General features: G+C 29.6%; 2 protein-coding genes across 2 annotated transcripts in view; one reads left to right on the forward strand and one right to left on the reverse strand.

Annotated features, from left to right (window-relative positions):
- LOC122712661 (mitoguardin) overlaps nucleotides 1-24,526 on the forward strand; it is a 31,976-nt gene that overhangs the window by 3,262 nt on the left and 4,188 nt on the right. The window lies entirely within an intron of this gene.
- Nucleotides 121-23,671, reverse strand: LOC122712662 (protein unzipped). The gene is made up of 5 exons (XM_043932470.1): nucleotides 22,969-23,671; nucleotides 3,499-3,694; nucleotides 2,343-2,722; nucleotides 1,160-1,500; nucleotides 121-937 (listed from the first exon to the last, which is right to left on the reverse strand). The coding sequence occupies exons 2-5, from the start codon at nucleotides 3,692-3,694 to the stop codon at nucleotides 421-423; spliced, it is 1,434 nt and encodes a 477-aa protein (XP_043788405.1). The 5' UTR covers nucleotides 22,969-23,671; the 3' UTR covers nucleotides 121-420.

Here is a 24,526-nt window from a genome sequence, read left to right on the forward strand (position 1 = left end):
GTTGGCTGCGATCGCTTGTACTTAACATTCGTCATGAGACTAGCTCATCGTTAAGATATTCTTCGCTATCCTAAATGTGTATATATATATATATATATATATATATATATAAAATATGAAGTATTTTTTATTCATCTTTGAAAGGCAAGCACTATGTCAGCTCTGACATGGCATTCTGACTGATCAGCAATTTATAACGAAGGAGCTTTTTTATTTCATATCCACACTTGCTATATGTACGAAATTACAGCAATATTTCGGTGTGATTTGTTCTTCTATTTTTTTCTTTTTTATTCCTTTTTTTTTTCCTTTTTTTTTTTTGGTGTATTTTCTTTTGTAATCTCTGGACAATGTTTTTCTCTACGAATATATTACTATTGCAACTTAGGTAATTAGAATATTTTTAAAGTTGTAATTATTTCACGTAATTCTATGGACGATAATTATTAACGAAATTATAAACATCTCTAAATTTATTCTAAATAGAAATGTTCCAGAGTGCGTCGTTTCTACTTTATTTTTCAATGACAACGGTCCACCATCGTCGCTTTGCATGTTAGATATATCCGATTTTTTTGGCGGTATGATCATGTTCTCATCGTGATCTTCGTTATCATCTATGTTATGATCACGATGAATATCTTTGCTCATGTTTTGAGAAATTGTGGTAGTAGTAGTAGTAGTGCTCGGTTCCGTTGTTGGTGGTGCGGTAGTTGTAGGAACTAAACTGTAATTTCCAAGGAAATAGATAGATCCAAATTCGGGTTTTACATCAAATATTGTTTGTTCGCTGCGAATACCGCTTATTACACGAGATTTGGTCTCTCCATCTTCGTAATGCGAAATTAAGGCTCCAGAATAGGGTACTTCCATATCGATACAATAACCTTTTAGAGTAACGTTTATTCCTGTACCGGGTTCGAGGATTATTTCCACCCTATTTTAAATAAATATTAATATATTAAATGAATATAATATAATATTATATTTATATAATGATAATAATTAGAAATATGTTCATGACATAAAGTATAATTTTTTAAATCAAATAAATTATTTAATATTATTTAAAAGCTGTTAATAATTAGTTGTATAAAAAATCTGTTATTTCTCATATACTCTTAATTGATTTATTTTAAATGATACAGAAAATACTCACGTATATGCATCAGTACGAGTACTAGTTTCCTTTGTACCCCACATTATTTGTGGCAAAGTCGTACCATTCATCAATATAATTGATGTATTTAGGCCTTTCAGAATGGCGTGACCTTGACCCCAGTACATAGAATAATTGTACGTATAAGTGAAAGCTTTCGCCATTTTTGCAGCTTCCGGTCCATTATTGACGATCGTCGCGTTATCAAATATACAGGGATTATTTGACATTTTGGTCACTCGTTTTTTAGGCCAACTTAATTTAACCATCGTCAGATTATAATAGATAGGTTCCGTTTCGACCAGAACATCACCACTCTTTGCGATTCCTTCTGTACCATCCTAATGGAAAAAAATATAATGCTTTTTTAATTATATTTTATTAAAAAAAAAATTTATATATAGTTCAATATTTTAATTTTTATTTTATACAATATTGAGATGCAATTCACGTTTTGAAATAATATTAACTTTCTAATTAAAATAACAAATTTCTTCTAATTTAAAATAAGTATCAATCAATTACGTAGCCGATAAATGATATCAGTTCATTTATCCGTTATTTACAATTAATTATTATATTAACAACTATATTTTCCTGCTCTACATCCTACATCAATCCTTTCCTATTTCACATTAAATAAATGTTTCAGTTTTAACATATTTATAAAACATATAATAAAAATATATACAAAACAACTTTTGAAACTGCTATTGCATCGAATATAAATCACTGCCACTCAAATTGCAAAGGGTTTTAATTCACCGCAAATCTTAAAACCCGGTGGCAATGCCCCGTTTTCATCCAATTCTCTGACTGAAAACCAACCCATAAACGCTTCTCAACCGCAACTACTTCACATCTGAAAAGGAACACCCTCCTCTCTTGTTTCTCGTTTCAATCCCCTCCACCACTCTCCATTAACAAATCTCGATTACGGGCATTGCAATTTCCATCATCCAAGCAAACATCCAAAAGAGGAGACTAACCCTCGCTAATCCTCAGTCTGTTTTTATTCCATGATATGAATGGCTTAAATCCCTCTACCACCTTACAAACGTGAAACGCAAGCATTGCAATCTCAACTACAAACATCCTTCTTCCTCAAGAAAAAGAGAAAGAGAAAGAGAGAGAGAGAGAACACCATGCTCCACGCTACATGAACCGCGTAGCAATTACTTACATCTTTCACGTAGCTGATACTCTCTAGAATGTTGTCGTTGGTGGCCAAGGTGCCGATATAATGGGTATATCTCGCCACCGATGTGTTCTTGGGGATTTCCGCTAGGTGTCGGGCGACGAACATCTTCTCCGTTGCTACAGCTCCCAACGGGGTGGGTTTGTATTTGTCCAAGTACTCCCAGTTGACGCGTGCTGCACTCTTCACGTTCTCGAGCAAGTCGTATTTATCGTACGATTGCACGGTACCGTGCATCGTCACGGTGCATCGTTGCTCGTTACCCCTTTGGGCACCAGCCACCCAGACAGTCGTGTGCAATACCCTGCATACGTACAGGGGTACTCTTTTTTCTGATTTGTCTGCTTGATTGTTGAACGAGTCGTCTGCGGAAAAAAAGAAAGAAAGAAAAAAAGAAAGAAAGAAAGAAAAGAAAAAAATAAATGTCGACGGATTTTTATCGGAAGAGACGAGAACGGTTGGATATTTTTATCCAGCCAAGGGGGGGGGGGGGATGAAGGAGATGAGAATTGTATATTGTCAAGATATTGTCAAGAGAGAATAATCCCGTCTGGGCCAGGTGTATAGGCGAGAAAAGTTAATTCATGGGCTCTTTTGAAGATGTTGCTTCGAGGCGATGCTTAGCGGCAATTAGTAAGAACGGGAAATTAACGCGAGCTTGTGCAACCGTGCAGGAGTGTTTCCGGATGTAAATGATATACCTTACCATTCACAAGTGGTCGGATACTTGCTTGATTTCGACTTAAGGATATATCTTAATTATGAGATTTTCATGAACGGTGATAAATATTTGTTTATAATAAAATATTATAGCTTTTAAACACAATTTCTTCGAATTTACATTTCTTTTAAATATTTCGAAAAGATTTTTTATTTTTTATTTTTTTTTTCAATTTTTACTATAAAATTTGAAGGATATTAGAAAAACAATGTTTAATTAAATAAATAAATAAATAATTAATTAAAGTTCTTAAGATTAATTCATTTATGATGATTATAATACAATATGTATAAAAAGCTAATTTATTTTAATGCATTTTATATTTCAATGCTTTTTCATAACAAAAATTAAGACTTTTTGACAAAGTTAACCATCGAAAAGATTATATTTCATCCTGTTTTCTCCTCTAATTCGACATACCTTCCACTTTTTCGATCTCGAAACCACCAATGACTATATCCTTGGAGCCATCATAATGGGTGCGGGGCAGCCAATTCAGGGTGGTCGAAGTGATCAATTGGTACTTTGACAGGATGTGCACGCTGTTGTCTGCATTCGTCAGCAATAGAAGAACACCGAATAGTCCTACAGCGAGGAAGACCCTTTGCCAAGACATCTGCAATTTTAACGTTTTAACGTCATTGTGAATGAAAAGAAAGAAAAAAAAAAAAAAGAGAGAGAAAAGAGGAAAAGAAAAGAAGTAAAAATGCCTGTGAAGAGAATAATTTTTTGTGCGAGCTATTCGCAAAATCCATATGTTCAAGAGGAAGTTCAAGAGTGTGTTCATATCTAATCCAGGAAAGGGTTGAACACGTGGTGAACGAAGGAGACGAGCTCTAATAAGATCGTTATTACGATACAGCAAGCTAATTTAGAGGTAATTTGAGATAATAAGGCTCAGCTTGCACCGTAGAAAAAAAAATATCGGCAAATTTAACATCGTGTGCGTTATTAGCTTTTTTATTAGCTGTGTATATTGTTAATGGATTGAAGCTTCATCATTTTCTTCGAGGATATTTTTAACATTGCGTGGAATTAATTTTTATTCGGGTAGTTTTAGAGATATGCAAAAGTAAAAATTATAACAATATTTAAAATGTTCTAAAAATAAGAATATTTTCTCTACTCTATTGATTTGTATAATTGATAATATTTCTGTCTTAGAGAGAAAATTAAGTAAGAGAATTTATTTAAGGGTAAAATTCTTTGAAGTTTGAGAATTGCTTTAATTTGTTCATTTTGAAAAATTTTTTTCAAAAAATCAATTATAGATAATATTTTTTTTTTTTACAAAAATAATACATTATCATTTGCCATATTTTAAGGCAATGTATATTTCTTCCTTTTTCTTATCATTATTTTTCTTTTTTAAACTGAACATAATTGTTTCCGACAAAGTGATCTATCATCATTTGCTTTTTTTTATATAATGCATGGTATTCTCAAAAATGAGCCAAGTTTCCAATTTTTAAATACAATGTTACGCAACGTTTCAACACGTTTTATAGCGACCTTAACTTTTGTAACAGTAATACCTTGCCTCTTTGCGATTATGTTTCTGCTTACAGAGCGTATCTTTAACACAGCTCGCGTATAACTGGATCTCCTACTTCGCCTCATGTGTTTTCGCTTCAGTTAATGGCAAGAAAACGAAACGAACACGCGAATATTTCTAGAGTGTCCTGTGATCGAGCCAAAATATTTTCTCATTGCCATATCGTATTCATGGTCAATTCTTTTTATTTTATCAATTTCCTGTTTTTGACTTCTTACATATTATTCATAGAGTATATTTCTTTGGAAGTTCTCAGAGTTTAAGAATTAAAACTTTATATAATTTTGTACAAAGTTAATAATATCGACAGAAATTCGAGAAAAATTCAAGAATTTACGATAAAATGTCTCGAATTCTCGAAAAGTAGAAACGATTTTAAATTCTTTGAGGAATTAAAAACATCAAACAATAGACTTTAAAAGGAAATCGAATATTTATAATAAAATTTTTAGTTGTAAAAAGATAGTAATACATACATAAATTCTTAAGAGATTCTTAGTTATTTAAATTTTTTAAATAAATTAAGAATATCCATAGAATTTAAAAAGGAAAAAGAAATTATAATTTTATAATAAAAATATTTAATTGTAAAAAAGTAGCGACAAATTAAAATTTATAGTATATTTTGCATATATATATTTTGTTGAAAAAATGAACCTTGAATATTTTTCTTCGGTCAGTGGAAATTTTACCTTCAAGCTACACTGCATGGAACGTGTTAATATATGATTTCCTGTATTTCTTAAGTTTCTTTTTATAAGGATATTTTATATTTAGCAATTTCTAGATAATATTATATAGTTAGACGATCCAAAGTTATTATTTTAATAATAGATAGATGTTGAAAAAGAAGAGATTTTTCTTGAAATCAGTCCATAATAATTTGGAGCAATTGATTTTTTATTTTTCGATAGACTCTATCTCACTATTTAAAACATCTCAGATTTAAAACATTTTCAACTTAATATTAAAATATTAAAATTTTAAAATCGATTGTCCGAATTTTTTGCGATTTTAAAATAATTTTGATCAATAATTTATTTTTTTCGAATAAATATAACAGAGAAAATTACTTTTTCTCGTTTTATAAAAGAAATTACAATTTTTGTCTGTCAAAATTTTTTATAAACTTAATCGGTCATGCTCGTCTACGCATTCGCAGTTAATGATGTAACGGAAGTCGCAGCTTTAACCATCATTAACGGAGATTCATAAAATAATATAATATCGAGTTGGAAAAAAAAAAAAAAAAAGAAAGGTTCGGTCGTAAAAATGTTAGTCTGGAAGGAAGCATGAACGCACTAGTTTCCTTTCAAGGTGTACCTGGTATATATATATCTTCAATATACATAGAAGTTACTGTAACGGTTCCGTGGCATATCCGTTTACGTGATAATACACTTATTTTATAACGCTCGTGCCCCACTGCGTACAATTCTTTGCTTTTTCATTTTAGGATCTCGCTTGACTGACTTCTAAAGTTATCTATGAACATGGGCAAGAGAGTAAACTTAACTCAACTTTTATGCGATATCTAATAGTATTTTATTGCGACCGATTTAATATGAAATGGGAAAATTCTAACATGATTATGGGGGAAGTTTAGAGAAATTTTTATCTTTTAAAGGATTTAATTAAATGTTTGATGAATAAATTGGAAGAAATTAATTTCTTTGAAAACTATTTCTTTGAGTTATTCGTCTTGGGTTATTGATCTGTTGATCCGTGACTCATATTTTTGAGTCATAGAGAACAGTTAGGTTACGTTATTTAATTTTATTAATGAGTATAACTTTTTCCTATAAAATATACGTAGAATACATTATATTATATAAATATATTATTTTTATTAAATAATTATATTAAATTTTTAATTATAGATTAAAATAAAATAAATTCGAAATTATTTTGATTTGATACTAATAATAATTAGTAGTGGATTAAAGAAATAAGAGAATTTTAAATATTTTTTTCAAACGATTTATATTCTTTAGACAAAAAAAAAAAATAAATAAGCAAGTATATATTTGAAAGACTTGGTCGATTTTTGGGATAATTCCAAATTGTAAGGAGGGCTGTTCCATAATCTAGTTTGGCGAGTAAAATAGATTAGGGTTCACAAAGAGAGGTGGATGCTCTTTGTTCCATTGCGTAAAAAGCTGAACAAAAGCGTGACGTTGTAGCTAGAGGGAACAAAAGAGCATCTGTGTTTTTCATTCCAAGTGATCCTGAATCGCGACCGGGATCAATTTCATTTAAGAAATGATGCAATTTTATGCGGCAAAGTGCTCCGCGTTTAAACACTCAATTTAAAGATCTTGCATTCACTTTGAAATAAAAAATTCAAATCGAATCTTTTGTTTTAAACGAATATTTCGAAACATTCGTTTTGAATTACAATTCGTTCAATTAATTACAAATTCGGCCCATTTAGAAAAAAATTTATACATATAATACTATATATTATGTTAAAAAGAGAAAAATTGTATTTTTCAAAATACGATATTATATCTCCATTTATATGAAGTTTATCTTATAGAAAGTTATAAGATAGTTATAACTGTATTTTTTTATAAAAATTATTGAAATTTATCCAATAATTTGTCCTGTCAGTTTCGAAAAAATTAATTTATTTGAGCAAACTATGATTACATAAATTAATTTCAAAGATGGAAATTTCCAAATACACTATCCGATAATTAAATTCTATTCCCATGATCCCTGAAATTTCATTAATTCTTTTAAATTGATCCTAGACACGTGATCCTTCGATTCATTTAATTATAAGATTTATAGATTAAAGATATATATATATATCTTTCACAAAACCTTATTTACAACTCTATCTTACTTTTCTCATTATTGATATTTTAATTATATGAAATCTCATATATCATATGAGATATCTCGTATATCTCATAACATCGACATATATCGATAGTTACAATTTTACTCCACGCTACTTGATAGATTAAAAATCGTGTGATACTGTTCTGTCCTGTTTAAAATATTCTATCTAACATTTCCCAAAATATGTTGCAACGTTTGGAGTTTCATCTTTTTACCTTTTCAAGCAAAGTTAGAAAGTTTGAAACGAAGTTTGTAAAGGAACGGCACAAAGAAAATGATAAAAGACCTATCGACTACTAAAGATGGCAGTATTTTATTTCGTATTTGTATTGATGAGCGAGATCGTAGGTAGGTAGCGTGGAATACCCTTGTGTTTACTCATAGTTTAACAAAACGTTTCCGTTCTGCCCCACGGATTCCCGCGGATGCATCGGTATTGTTGCTGCTTTCGATCGAACGATCGAAAAAGGGCTCTGACCTGGTGGAGATATCGCGTATTGTGCGTTCCTACGTGGAACGGCTAGACTCAGTGATGGTCGGTCGAGCATGTTGAACGATCAAGCAATAAAATTCCCCACCTTGCTCTCCCCAAATCGAAATGAGAATACCTATGGGCTCAAAAGAAATCGTTTTTCAAAAGAATTCATTTTTATAAATTGATCGTATTGAATTGTGATCGTTCAATCGATATTTCCTGTTTTTCCCTCCCCCAATTTTTCTGCAATCTGTCTGTTTGCAATGAGTTTTTATCAAGAAGTAATAATTTTTTTCTTTTTATTTTCAGTATTTTAATTGCTATTCAATAATTTATAAAAAAGATTGTTGGGTTTCCCTAATTAATATCAGAAATGTTGGTTTTTATTTTATTTTCTGATTATTTATATTTATACGGAAGTAATTCGATAATATTGTATTAAATTATGATTTTTTTTTTTTAAGTAATCTATTGTATATATTTATAATTCAAAAATATTCAATATTATAGCGATTCTTTCATGTTATTAACATGCTTTAATTAATGCATGCTTTCATTTTATTTCGTTATTTTATAAATTTAAAAGTTTGATTATCTATTTTTCTTTCTTTCTTTTCTTTTTAATTTGTTTTAATAATTTTTAAAAATGTATAATCTCATTAATCTTAATTCGAATTCTTAGATTTCGATACATTATGGATCAGCTGTGAGAATTTCCCGTCGTTCTATTTCCAGTTGTTCGATCAGCCGAGCGGTTTTATTGAACGACCAGTCGCTCGTGATTTAATTAGCCTCGAAAACGAGGTATCTTCTGTCGAATCTCTAGCTGCATCTCTCCATTTATATTCCAAAATGGAAGTATGTCCTACATAGATGTGATTTTATAAAACATCAACGAGATCGTTGCTAGATTATTATCGAAGTGTTCCAACAGTTCGAATAAAATGAGGAATATTTTAAAAATTAAATTCGATACTTAAATACCGTATTCTGAATTTGTACGTTCCAAATTCATCAAATATCGAATTTATTTCGAAACTAGGATCGCTAATAATGAGGAATACTAAGAATACTCGAGCAAATATTTGAAAAAAAAAAATTTATCTAAATTTTATAAGTTATAAATAAAATTTTTAACTTATCAATTCACGAATATTATTAATTGGTCAAGAAGATTTGATTATTTGAAAATACAAGAAATGATATTATATATTATACATGGTCAGATAAGCTTATAGATTATTTGGTGAAGATCTGTAAATGATATATGTATTTGAAGATCGAGAATGAGAGAAAGAGATTGAATATTTATTTTAAAATATATGTTATCTGAATATCTGATTGATTCTAAGAATGCACATGGAAATTAGTCCACACGTAGAATAGAAAAGAATTATGAAAGTAACACAGAAACAATATACATTTTTTTTTACCATTTTATGTCATATTTTATTTTCAAAAATTCCATACATAGGATATTTTATTAAAGCTAAATTATTACATTAAACAAAAAAGGGAACTTAAAATCATTTGAAAATTGCCCGGAATAATTATTTTTACATACGAAAAAATATGCAGAAAAGATTTTTTACCATAAAAAAAAAAAGAAACAAATCGAATCAAAAAATACTCTACAGACACTCGATCGTGACACTGGAGAGATACCAAATCTAGCTTATCATCGTTCGACCGAAAATAATAGGATAAAGAGGTGGTGTCTACATAGTAGGTGGTCTGTCAACAAGTTACTTTGCAACCAGTTACTTTACCGATAATGCGAAGCGCCAACCTCGATAATGTCTCGAATACAAGTTAAAGAGCTTCAATAATAACCGTTTTACCGTTTTTTTCCTCTCTCTCTCTTTCTGTTCGAAACCAAGAAAATTTATATTCACGAAACGTTATTCCATCTGCTCGTTTCACGTAAATAGCCTATTACGTGTATGCATGGAGAATTATTATCCTTTTCCCCTTTTTCTGTCGCGTAAGTCTTGTCTAGGTTGCGAGTCGTTTCACCATGAGGATCACGGTCCATTGTGGAATTCTGGTTACATCATTTTCCGGCTTCCGTGCGATTCACACCGAGGGAGAGTAAATTGCCGATTTAATCGTTGCGTTTCCTTTCGAAATCGCTTGGCACGTTCAACGATTCGGAATAACTACAGCTTCGAGGGTATAGACATAAACGAGTTGGATGAAATTGCTTTTTTTATGTAGCTAGAAACGAATATTTTAATTCATAATAGAGAAAACTTATCGTGTATTTGACGCGATAAATAGGTTAGTGGAATTAGATTATTAAAATCGAATATTAATTAGAATTTCGATAATAAGTCAATTATCAAGAGATCACCATGGATAAATTTCCATCGTTTACAGAGAAAATTATTTAATCTATCGAAACTTGACCTATTCTATTTAAAAAAAAAAAAAAACGCTTCGATCATTATTCTTTTGATCACGAAAACATGGAGCATCCTCTTTTCAACCCCTGCAAAATTCAATTTTCCCCAAAGTGACCATGAAAAACGGACATCGATTGCCATCGAAAGAGGGAGAGAGAGAGAGAGAGAGAGAGAGAGAGAGAGAGAGAGAGAGAAAGAGCAGGTTTCTCTCGTTGCGGCTTTCATCAAGATAGATTGGTTGCGACCACGCGATTCGATATCAAATACACGATACATCAAAGGGATCGAGAGCCGCGAGTCGAGAGCAAACATAATGAAACTGAAAGAGAAAGGTGAGAGAAAGAGAGGAAAGAGAAGAAAAAACTGCGTGCACCCTAGTCACGGATGACGATGATGCCTTCAAGGTGCACGATTGACAAGATTTACAGACAAGAGGGAAAGAGGCTATATGTTGTGCGCTATGTGTGCCGCATGCATTATTAACACGCCGACATCGTCCTTCGTGCAATTCGGTCGGGTTGGATTCGTATATTTCATTTGATACGACGCCGACCTACTGACCTTAACTGGTACGGAACTTTTATACATCGAGTCGGGCACATACCGGCACGTAAAGTTTATTTAATTAAGATCATCGCGCACCAGAAGGTACATAAACGTCTGAGACGACGAAAAGGAGACGCCGCAATGGGAGGATTGTGATTATTTCTGCGAGCCTGCATGAAAATTTAAGGCATTCTTCGTGATAATAGGATGGTGCGTACGTGTCGTTACGTATATTGTCTCAACTATGTGAAGAGAAGTGTATGTATTCTTATTGCAACTATTATTTTATAACAGTAACATGATTTATTATCTCAATTATTTTCGTTATTAGTGAATCGATAGAGGAATGATAATTGCATTACACATTGTGGATGGTGGTCATAATCCATAATGACTGCTCTTGAAAGAAAAAAAAGCATCGTAAACTGGAATGATAATTCAATACGTTTATATAATGTTAAAAGTATATCTCTTATTCGAGATGATTCTATTTTTAAAGAATTAATACTCGTTTGTTCAAGATCAATCGATGCAATATTATGACAACCATACATCCTTTATATAACGTTGGAACGTATAACGTAATTCGAGAATACATATCAAACTCTTTCTTTGGTTTAATAATAAAAAAAATTCGAGAGATATGGATTATATTTTTAGAGTTATCACTATGAAAATGTTTATAAACATTTAAATTAAATTCTTAACAAATTGGAATCGATTGTACAATGTTTTCTAAAAAAAATCTTAATGAGAAGTTTTTATTCCCAACTAAAATGCTGGATTACGTGATTGTACATATCAATCGATTTGTAAATGTCTTCATCTTTCAAGAAAGTTTCTTTTTCGTAATCGTATAAATTTAATTTGATTCAGTATTAAACATGCTATGCCACGATAAATACGAACTACTAATGAAACGCTTTTTCTCTGCATCTTTCTTCATCGTGCTTCATCATCAAGTGAAAACAAATATTCCATTTGAACGACTATTCAAGAGAAGTACAACCTACTACAAAGTTTTTCGTCCAATAGATGCCACTTTCTAAAGGAGTAACGAGAAGAGATACGATCTCCTGTTGGAACTATAAAAAGGTCTTTGACCTTTCTTGGCACTAAACTCCAATGAGTTTCGAGGATTTCGACAAATTTCGACCACGGAATTCAAAACGATTCCACGGTAATTCCTTAACATTTAACGTCAAATTGTATCTTATAAAATCGTTCTCTATAAAGATTGCTCTAATTAAAGAAACCTTTCTCCCGATGATACGGATTAGAGTTAGAAAAAAAAAAAAAATTAAAATCACGCGATATACCGGCGTGCATTTACGGTGAAACGTTACCGATGAAATTAGATAATTGACTTTCACGCTAAATTAGCTTTGAAATACCTTCGATCTCCTAGAGCTAGTAATTTTAGAGAAAGTCTGGCCATTCTCTGACCGTAGATTGCTCTTTCGTTCCTCATCGAATACGGTTTTCGAGGCTCGTGGGAATAGTACACTCAGAATTTATTTTAAATCTTTTACTTTGTGATGGAATCACTGTGTAATGTAAATCGTGATCGAAACGTGATAAAGACAGTTGTATTTGTCCATTGGAGATACATTGCTTATCGCCATTAGATGATCGATAATGGTAAGTGAAGAGAGAGAATGTTGCTTTAAAAAAGATTAAGAAAAATTTTTAAAAATTTATTTCTTTTCTTACGTTCTTTTTATGCAATATTTTATTCGATCGTTTAATAATTTGCAATATTTAAAATTAATTTTTAATAGAAAAATTATCGTAAGAAACGTTACAAAGTGAAGGGCCAAATGGCAAATGTTATTTGCGCTGTTCACTCTTTACAATCATTACCTACGTTAACTTGTATTCCAATTACCATTTAGTATCACGTGCCTACTTATGGCATCATTAAATTATGACACAATTTTTCATTATTATCGCGACAGCACTCTTTTCTCTCTTTTTTTTTCCATAATCAACCTATTTAACATTCATATTCATCTCACCTATCTACGAATTTTTTTAAAAATTTTAAAAACTTCAAAGAGGATTTTAAAAATGATCCGACTTCATCATCCCATTTTAAAGAGATGATAAAGCGTAGATGTTTTAAAGTGAAATCAGCTAGATGCTTTAGGACAAGGTAAATTGGCATATACCGTGAACGAACACGATTCGAACATCGAAGGTCGAGTTTTAGAGGCCGGTAAAGGTGGACACTTGAAACCTTTGGTATATCGTAAAAGGAGCGAGCATTGGTCGATTGCGCATGAAAGGGACCAGTCTCTAGGGTACACATATGCACTGATAAATAGATTATCGTCCCCTGCACCTTCGCGAAAACCGATACGATCGACGAAAGATATTCCGGAGTATTATTCGGAATGCAGTGTTATATTCTGATATTTGTACAATTCGATAACAATGTAGGTAAATAATTTAATCTGAGAAACATCGTCCAGATACGAGGATTTATCTAGAAATCGTATGAATATTCTTTGAATATTTATTTCGAAAGGAATTTTTCAATGAAATTTTCGTTTCTAAAAAAAAAAAAAAATGTAATTAACATTAATTTCGTTACATCGCTCGAAGGAATATTCACTTTGTCGATAAAAAAAAGTAAAATTATATTCTTTCAACATCTGCCTTTCAAACCTTCTGAACGCACAATCATATATCTTCATTCGTGCAACATCTGAACCAAGTCTCGCGTGTCTTGGATTACTCCAATTTCCCGGTTCCAAGTTCAAGTAAAATAATAATCAGATTGATCTCCGTCGTATTTAATTCGATTCCATGGTTGAAACGAAGTTAGCCTCGTTTTCACGCCATGGTACAGTACAACACAAAACTGGCCCGATTCGTGAAACGCATGACCGCCCCTCGAATTTATATAATCCATGCGTAGATTAAATAATTCCTTTGCGTGAGAAAATCGTTCTATCGTGTCTGATAGAAAAATTACTGAAAATTTTCCAATGTCGACCGCATTTAATGGGCTACTTATTGCAATTGCACTACTGTTGCGTTGTTTGATAACGCACTTCCTGCACCGGTATACCCAATGCGTGTATATATATATATATGTTAAATATAAGTGTTATTAATCCAGTAAATACTAGCCACATATTAATTTGACAAATATAATGATATGTATTCGCAAGCGATATAACGGTATTGCGATACTATTTCATTTTCCTTTTATATATATGTAAATGTTTTATACGTATATTACAAATTAGTTTTATAAAAAGATCGGTATAGATTATTGAAGATGTAAAAATGTGAATGAGTATAATAAATCATATTGATAAATATGAACAATTAATTTGAGTACAAATATAATGAGAAAAATTATTTTAAAATAAATTTCCCATAACTGGCTTGAACGAAGGAGTACTATGCACAGTTTTACACATTCAGAAATGGAAAAAGTAAACAAGGGTCACAGTTGGTATGTCAGGATGGTAGATAGGGCATACCCTTGCCTTGGAATACGAAATGAGAAAGGTATCGACTTTCCACAGTCGTGCTATCAGCGTTACCATGATAACACCCCCGCATGGCAATCCACGCCGGAGTGAAGAACACTTTACAATTTTGCTTCTTAGCCACGTGCATACACGCGTTGCAGTTGTAGTTATTCCACTTCTTTCGTTCTCTGTTGCCCTGGCATTGGTGTGAAGTAAAGAGTAGAGAATGAAAGAGAGAAGGAGAAAGGAAAAAAAGAAAGGAAGAAAGAAAAAGCCGCGACAAACACTTCAGACTGTGGTAATGACGAGGAAGAAGTAAATTTTACCGGCTACAAAGCAAACATCACGAGGAGACACCTCAGGTACACCCTACCGCGTCGTCACAAGTCGCCTACAATGGGACAAAGAACTTCACTGCTTGCTGATTCGTCACTGTTGTTTCCCTCAACTGGGATATATTGTGTACAGAATCCTGTTGAAGCGAGGATAATAACGATTTAATGGAGTCAAGATTGTTGACTGACTATTAAACTTTAATTAAGTTTAATTTAGTTTTTTTTTTTTTTTTCTATGAGAGGATTTAAAATTTTGGTAGAATTTAAGGAGAAAAATTTGAAATCGTTTATTTAAATTTAGATGAATGCAATTTATCTGATATTATTTGTAAAAAATATGTTTTTATTTGCAAGAATTTCATGTATGCTCGACTAAAAAATGATTCATCGTGGTTAAATTAATTTCAATTTCAGAGAAATTCAATTAAAGTTAATGATAGAAAACTATGAAAATTTTTAGTACAATTCCATTTATCTGAATCATTAGAATAAAAAAGAATTTAATTGAGTCAACATATGGCTATGATTTTTTATTCAGAGTTTACTTTCGGATAATTAAATTCAGAAGTTAATTCATAACTGAATTAATAAATCCATATTAATTAATTAATTAATTGTTTTGAAGTTTTTTATTATCTTTGTCTTCAATTATCTATATCTCTATCCTTTTCGTTTGAAATCAAGCTTTCTTTGATGATCACCATGAATCACCATGAATGACCTACGTGACACAGGAATTACATAGAATAGAATTAAATCCAATTACATGAGAACTCATAAAAATGGAGAAAAATTTTTACAACAAAGATGTAAAAACTCGCAGAAATATTATCTCTATTAATCAATTATTATCGTCCATTATTATCGACATCATAATCAAGACATCAGAAATGAATTTCAGAAAATTGACCCTGATGAGAACTTCCTGCTACTGGGCAATCGATAATACACTCAGGAGAAACGTGATTCATTGCGTGCCACGAATGCGTCAGCTTCTCCGTTTGAAATTCATGAGAGTTTGAACATTATTCGATTATTTATAAACTATAATATATAATATATAATATATAAACTATACTATTATTTCTATTACGAAATACACATAGTAAAACAAAGTTTATTTTGAGCAAACAATTATTAATCGATGATATATGCAAATTAGTTAAACGATATATAAACAAGCATTATAACTTGTAATACCGGTTTTTTCTGAACCTTTAATCAACGTGAATGTGATCATTCTGAATTTTTCCCCTTTTTTTTTCCTTTTATTGTGGAATTGCGTCACAGTACAAGAATATTTTATCATCGTTAACAATTGGATTCTCGACTTGTGGAACATGTAGTGAAACGCTAACAACTTAAAGGTCATCTTGCTATAGTTATTTGCTATACTGATTCCATGAAAGCTTCCTTGACCCGAAAATTCTCTTTAAACGAACTTCAATATATCCCCATTTTTATTTGTGGAATTTCTTTTATAATTCAATTCTGAATGCAAAAATTTTAAGCCATATTATTTATGAAAAATAAATATTTTCCAATACGAAATATTAAAACTGTTGAAAAGCTTAAGAGTCAGATATTAATTATTTTAAATTGAATACATCCACGCGTTTGAAACTAATAATAAGACTTGTTAGCATAATAATTTGTACATGCTATATGTATACTTATATTCAATTACCAAATCCAATTACCAAATCGATGGAACATATAATATTATCGTCTACAGTAATCATTCAAACTATAAAAAGAAGAACATTCGAAATTACCCAATCGTTATTGGGTATGATTTTATAGTTATTGCCATGTTAATGTAGCAAACTGACTGGTATGGAGTGACAGGACGATCTACATAGAGATTTCTATGTATAAAGAGAAAATAATCTTTTTCAAACGTGATTGCATCATATTAACAGATTGCAAAATAATAAAATCTGCTGTCGAAGAATCGAAATCGAGATTCTCCTTGTTTTCATATGGAATATCCTAGCGGCAAGGCTATCATAGTATCTATTTATCACTGTCAAGGGCATCTATGCAATACCGGATCGTCTCTCTGCAGTCATTGTTAAACTCATTTCCGTCGCTCGATTGCCCGTGAGTGCATTGAAAATTGAACCACCAGTTTATGACTAACAAGATCCCCTTCTCTTATCATTGTCCATGTTGATGTTACACTCGGAAGAAAATTATGTTGAAAGTAGTTATACGTAAAATCATTTATTTTTAATTATTTTTCATTCAAAAAGAAGAGTAATTCTCTCTAATAAATCACTTAATCGTAAAGATTTTCCTTGCCCCAAAAATATCTTTTGAAACTGGGCTAAGTTATTTGTAAAAGATGAATGAAAATTCCATTAAGCTAAATTAATCTTTTCATATTGTAATAAAGAGAAATTCAAACAAGTCATCATTATTATGATAAATTTTACATTTTAAACATTACTATACTTAATGAAATTATCGAAACGTATCGTGCATAAAAGAATTTGAGAATATATATTCTTTTGTGTTAGAATTTTTTATAATGAAAAAAATAGTTAGTTTCTAAGTTATATGTTCTCAATTATTTGTTATTGTATTATTATATGGAAAGTTTAAATGATTTCAAGTGATGTATCTTTTGTGTATGTCTATTCCGGAAGTGGAAAGGTGCTTTAAAGATTTCAGAACCACTTCTATATGTATATATGTTTTGGTAATTTAACTACATATGTCTTCATAAATGTGTTGATGTATTGTTTTTATTTTCTTTAAAAAAGAATCGATATAATTAATTTAAAAAATATTGTAGATCTTGAAGCTACGATTTTATTTTCTTAAAATATTCTGTACATGTATTGAATAGCAGAAGATATTTACAATATACATTGTATATTATTTAAATCTTATATATTTTTTTTTCTCTTCTATTATTCTTAATTGTTTATAATATTTCTCTTCATTTATTTAAAATCGATGATAAAATTGATGATATCTTTTTATTATGATGTGTTGAATTCATTTCATTGAATTTATCGTTCATTAGCTTTTATTTCTTCTCTCATGCAAATCCGTATGAATAATCGATTATGAACGAAGCTTCGTATTTAATTTCACAAAGTTTATTCAAACCGATTTGAAAGCAATCCTCGAGTCCTTCAGATCCAATTCAATGAATCCTCCACTTCAGTTTCGTTCCAAGAGATTGGAATCATATTCCTTGAACTCATCTAGCAAAGTTTCTAACACTTGATTTCCACGAACTTCCTTTACAATGTTACATTGTCTGTCTTCCTCTCATTAAACCAATGTGTCATCTCAAGGCAACGATCTTTCTGTCAAATTAAAGCTAATAAACTAGATTTCTGACTGTATCATACCTCATGCATATATCATCTCTTATACAATGCTGTAGAAGAATTAATATTTATCAAATTTTTTTTTTATTTTTTCTTTTTTCTTTTTTTATTTTTATAATTAAACTTTTTTTTATAATTACTTTTTATTTTAGTTCATTTTAGTATCATTATTATATATATAAGGAATTTAAATATTTATGTTGTATAAAATAAAATTAGCAAAATTAATTTAAATTAAGAAAAGTCTATTTTAATAACTATTTAAGTTAAAACATTAAGAATATCCAGAAGCCATACTATGAAAATTAAGTCACCTATCTTCACCCTACGAAATGTATATGCGAAGCTATACGAAAAAAAGAGAAACCATAATATTGTATTTTTATCCTATAAATTTTAATGAAACAAGTCAAAACAATTTTAAAAATTCATTAAATAAATGCATTAATTATTATTTTTTAACAATGATATAAACTATCAATAAAAAATAATATCAATAATAGGAAGCAAATCATTATTAACATTTATAAATATACAAAATCAAAAATATATATTTACAAGAAGACAAATCAAAACATAGTTTTTTTTTTTTTTTTTTAAATTAAGCTTAATATATAAAGACTTTATTTTATATTTTTGATTCATAGAAATCATCCCCTTCATAAAAAAATCATCCCTTTCGTCTGTGCATTACACAGTCCTATATGTTGTTCTGAATTGAGAACATCACGTTCTCTGTAAATGAAAAATCACTTCATGATACCCGGTCGATGATTCATCCCGGGTATATAACAACGTTAAGAAGAAAGCGATCGTTTAAAAACAAAACCGCTATGTTCGATTCGATTGGATACAATCAGTTGAAAGTTTCCATTCGACAATTCTATTTCTCACAATTTCGAGGATTCAAAATGGAGCGATAATCTTCAAATCGAAAAACTCGAAACAAACGGGACACGTTGCCGCTCTGAATAATAAATAATTACAATCTTCATTGCTGCATTGTAGTTATTTACACCGATCTTACACTTTCATATTGCACCACATTTCCAGGTACTTGAATTCCGACTCGTTCCATGCTCCAACCTATTCCATCGAATACGAAGCTCCCCTACACGCCCACGAGAAACGTTCTAATACCTTGATGACGTTCAATGAATTCAAACGGGTTCAACTGCGAGCTCGGCCGACGAGGGAACTCGCGTTTATTCGAGAATAGAACTTGAAGAAGAAAAAAGAGATATTGGAAGAATTCTATGAGAAAATTGTGAGAAGTCAAATTTTTTGGATTTTAACGTGTTTGAAGTGGAAGTATCTTCTCAAGTCTATTCCTCAGGAATTTTTATATAAAACGAAAATGCTAAATCTTCGAAGAATCATTTCCAATCAAATTTCACAAACAAAAAATCTTTTGAGATTTTTATAAAAGGTGAAATTTTTCTGATTCATTAAATATTTATAATTTTTTTAATTTTTGAATAATGAAAATATGATAGAAGTCTTATTTCTTTATGAAATTTTTTTTTATGAAAAACACGTTGCTTGAAAAAAAACAAAAGTTTGAAGAATTGAAAGGAGATTTGAACTTTGAATTAAGAAAAAATATATTCGAATATTTTGCATTTCTCTTTATTCTCAAAATACTTCATTGAGTTTGAACTATGAGATATAGAATTTATGGATAATTTGAAAACTTTTATATCACCATTGATATTCCATTCAGTATTTCAAACTTTGACTTGGAGAAGAATGGTTTTCGTGTTTCCGATGCGAGTAATTTCTAATTTGCCAGAAAAAAGAACATAACCTTAAATATTGGATCTCGAATTTATTGAGATATCTTAAAGATATCTGAAAGATCTTTTTAGCTGACATGGTTCGTATAATGTGACCTTCGTCGTCTATTTTATGAAAGTAAAACCTAAATGGAGTGTATGTACACCTTTTACCCTTTTTTCTGCTTCACGATTTTTCAAATATTTAATTTATAGTAGTAAGAATATTAATGATATTTTTTCTTTTTACTATCTATAAATATTATGACCAAACAATGAAATAAGACAAAACAATAATAAAATAAGATAAAACAATAAGATAAGATTAAATTTGAACATTAAAAGTGAATTTTTATTGAAAAATGTAATAATTATTAAAATAATTCTTGATATTGAATAGACAAGAAAGAATTAGATAAATAAAAATTAGATAAAAATTCTTGTAGTCTAGAAGAAAAAGAATTCGTCATACTTTAATTTTCTTAAATTTTATAAAATTGAGATCTAAATAATAAAAATAATGAAAAAAATGAATGTATAATGTAATAACAAAAATAAAGGATTAAATCTATTAAAATTTTCTTATAATAACTATAATGTTAGGAAATAGAATTCCAAGATGTAAATTGATTAAAGAAAAATCACAAATGAAATTTAAAATCAATATTTTTTTGATGAATTAATACTATTTTCATTTTCAATTAAATGCTAGATTTTTCTTTTCATAATTTACAAATGTTAAATGTAAATGTTAGATGATAAAGCAAGATAAAAAAAAAATTTGCCGATTTTCCATCAAATATATTTTTTATAAATACTTTCTCTCTTTATTATCTATTGGCATTAAAAAAAAAGCAAATGGAGGGTAGAGCTTTCATGATTATGTGAACCAGATTATGAAAATCAGAGCGAGCCACGTAGGTTAAAAGCTCGTTGTGGCGAGCGATAATGATGTCACTTTTATTAGGCTCATCAGGGTCGAAGCATTCTCGACAGGGGATCTACTATTACCTAATAATTGACACGATCATATCATGTCTCTTGTAAGTTGTCTATAGCAAAATTTGCATTCATCCATCGACAATTGGCATATATCACACGTCTTATATAGTTTTCTTTTTGAATTGATTTTTAATAATCACCAAAACTTACTTTAAAAATCACCAAAACTTTATACAGTTGCATATGGTTCTTCAATCAATTGATCGATTTTTTCACCTAGTTTATTAATAATTTCGTTCTCTATTTTTCTCACCCTTCTTTCTTTTGTTTCAATCTTTTAAAATTAAAAAAAAAAATGATATATAAGATAATTAATATAATTATATAATTTGACCAATCCATTTATGAAAATTTTTCCTCCTTTATTAAATATTTTATAATTTTTTAATTTCACATTTTTTAATTTCTTTTCTTTTTAATCTCATTTAAGTATTGTAATTTTAAAATTATACATTGTATTATAGTTGTTAATATAATTATAATCGTAGGTACAATGTTAAGTCTCTTTAGATAATCAATTCTTCAAGGTACTGTCTAATTCCTTAATTTTTTATTCTTTATTTTTTGTAATTTATAATTTGCTTTTATATTAAGTATATATTAAATGAGTGATATAAAATATATATTATAAAAATATATTATAATTTATTTCAACTTAAATATTGTTGATTCATTGTTATAGATGGTGCTATGTAATTAGATCCACTTTAGAATATCGTTTCGTTTTATCATACTATACTATTGTAATAAAATTTTTTTTTTTCATGTATATCGACTCATATATTTATATCACTTTATATCATTTATTTTCACAATGTATCATTTCCCTTTTGATAAAATTTCAATATATTTCAATAGAATTTTCAAACAAAATTCAATAATATTATAAGAATAATATTAAATTTTTTAGACTCCAATTTTTATTTCTTTTTTTTTTTTATATTTGTGCACTTTAATAATATTTAAATTAAAGCAATATTTTTATCATCAAATAAAATCAAATAAAAATAAAAATAAAAATTAGATTAAATTATAACATAATAAGATTATATCTTATATTTCATTTTCACTTCTTCAATTTTATTCATTATTAAGTTGTTTTGATTGTTTAATTTAAATTTAAACTAACAATTTTAACATATTTATTAATTTTTATTATATTTGATCAATTTTAATTTTATTGTATTTGTATTTTTGTAATTTTATTGTATTTTATTGTAATTTTATTTTATTAATTGTAATTTTTATATAATCCTTCATAAAGATTTGGATAAATTCCATTATCTTGCCAAAATATGGTGCAATAATGCCAAATCTTTTATATTTTGCATACAGTGTATCTCGATTATGGTACATCACTCGTCAAATATCCTATGCATCACGTTAGACGTTTGTACTTTAAGATTTAATAGAAACATGTACAGTTCGTATAGGACAAAATATATGTAATAGATACGCAAATATCATGGGTGCAGGAAGTGCGCGTGTGCTAGGGAAATTTCCAAGTTCACCAGCGCACCAGGCACCTCCATCGATCTGCCGGTACGCGGTGCTATTGTTACATTTACGACATTCACTTTTATTCAAGATTCAACGGGTATGAGGTATTGACCCCTGAACTTGACCTATACTGAAGACATATCTTAAACAATTACAGAAATAGACAAGTTTTTCTTTTAAAAAGATACCGGGCATTTAATATTCTTGGATGATTCTCATGATGTCGTTTATTCAATTGGAAAGCACGCAATATTTTGAAATCTATAATATTTCACAATTTTTCTTACTAAAGATTAATTATCTAGTCAAAAATCAAAAATTATTCTTATTTTTATACATTATTATTAATCTATTTTCTTATCTAAGAAAATATAATAGAATGTTTATGATATCCTTCACATAAATCATTAAATTTTATAATAGTAGCATCATTCGAATATTTTATTTTCCGTTTGCCAGTTAAAATATAACATTCCGAAAAATGATTGTAACGATTTAAAATGTGTAATGATAAAAAATTTTCTATAATTCCATAATTCTTTCTTCAATGAAATTCGGTCAAGACCACTGACATTCAATAATCAGAATAGAGAAAGAAACAATCATACTTACTATTGCATTATCTTAATCCAAATAATGCGAGCGTCCAAATGGCATCAAGGAGATGGGGATTACGCGCTATGGCACTAGATCTTGTCCAAAGATTTATTCTGTATCGTGTAACGTACGTTACAAAATATTTCTCCAAGTACGTTTATAATTTCGCGTATGTCAATTATTCGTTGTAACAATCGTCGAAAAATATGTAAGCACACTACACCCGCCAAGGAAGCGGTAAACCGAATAACTGACGCTAGCGCCGAGGACACACGATGTGTTCCACCCTCCCTGCTTCCTCTGCGCGCTCACTATCTAATTCGATCTTCGTCTCTCTCGTATTGCTTTCGCGTGTTCTCCCTCTTTTCTTCGTATTGCTCTTTCAAATCTACCTCGTCGTGGTGTTTCCAGCAGTGCACTACTAGCGCGCCGAACTGCGATGCCGCAACGCGTGCTTGGAGCACACTTTGAGACCGCGCGCGCCTCCCAGCTGCCGTATCGACCCCTCCCCATTGGATGACACATCCTCCAATAACGAACGTCGAAAAGGATTACGTCACTTTGGTATTATTGACGCCAACCATCCGGCAGCATCGCAGTGCTGGATTCTTCAGGGTGTACCTTTTCTCTAATAGGGGATGCAAGAATTCTCAAAGAGTAGTCAGCTACATGAAAGTTTCTCTCCATCTAAAACTCACAGGGAATCTCTATCTTCGTTAAAAAAAGGATACTTGCACTTACTACGAGCTTGAATAGCATGGTTTGTACTATTTTTTAGGTTATCTTCCTTTTAACATATAAATTTTCAATTGACCATTTATGAGAAATTAAAAAAATTGAAAAATTCAAATAAGTAAAAAATTAATGTATATTTATTACAAATATTAAAATTTTTATATTTATGAATTATATTAAATTCAATATAAATATAAAAGTATTAATTTCTTTTTCTAATTAATGTTATAATTTATATATATATATATATATATATATATATATATATTTAAAATTTTCAATGTTATATAAAATTTGATTCATTTAAAATATTTTATATAAATGTTATATACATTTCATTTCAATATTTTTTAATAACAAATTTCATATTTTTAATAATAGAAACTTTGCTTGTATAGATACGTCACTGATAAATACCCCAACTTTGTTTTTTGTATTTCTTTTTTTATAAGCGTTTCCTTCTCTAAAATTATGACAATTGAAAAAAAAGTTAATAAAAATAAATTTTAATTGAAGAAAAGTATAAATATATTCATCTTTTATACAATATTTATTTATATTTAAATGTCATATAATTTTTATATAACATAAATTTTGTTTAATATAACTACATTATGTAAGAGATAGTAACAACTATTTCAAACTATTTATTTTATTTATATATATTTACGTATTTATGCTCATTGTATTGCTCATTGTCAGCATATTGTACATATATTGATAAGTTTAATAAATAAATTTATTTTTGCACAAATTAAAAGTAATAGATGCACTTTTAAGATATGGATTCTTTTTAATTAATACAAGTGCTTAGTTTTCGTCTCGCAACGAATTTTGA

The sequence above is a fragment of the Apis laboriosa genome, unplaced genomic scaffold, assembly GCF_014066325.1.
Source record: "Apis laboriosa isolate Shangri-la unplaced genomic scaffold, ASM1406632v1 scaffold204_cov149, whole genome shotgun sequence".
In the NCBI taxonomy this organism is placed as follows: domain Eukaryota; kingdom Metazoa; phylum Arthropoda; class Insecta; order Hymenoptera; family Apidae; genus Apis; species Apis laboriosa.

Bases quoted from the DNA above. Each gene is read 5' to 3' on its own strand.
- LOC122712662 (XM_043932470.1), bottom strand. From the start codon at position 3,694: ATGTCTTGGCAAAGGGTCTTCCTCGCTGTAGGACTATTCGGTGTTCTT. The intron at 1,501-2,342 runs GTAAGTAATTGC...TTTTTCCATTAG, and splicing joins GTATCAGCTACGTGAAAGAT to GATGGTACAGAAGGAATCGC. The intron at 938-1,159 runs GTGAGTATTTTC...TATTTAAAATAG, and splicing joins ACTCGTACTGATGCATATAC to GGTGGAAATAATCCTCGAAC.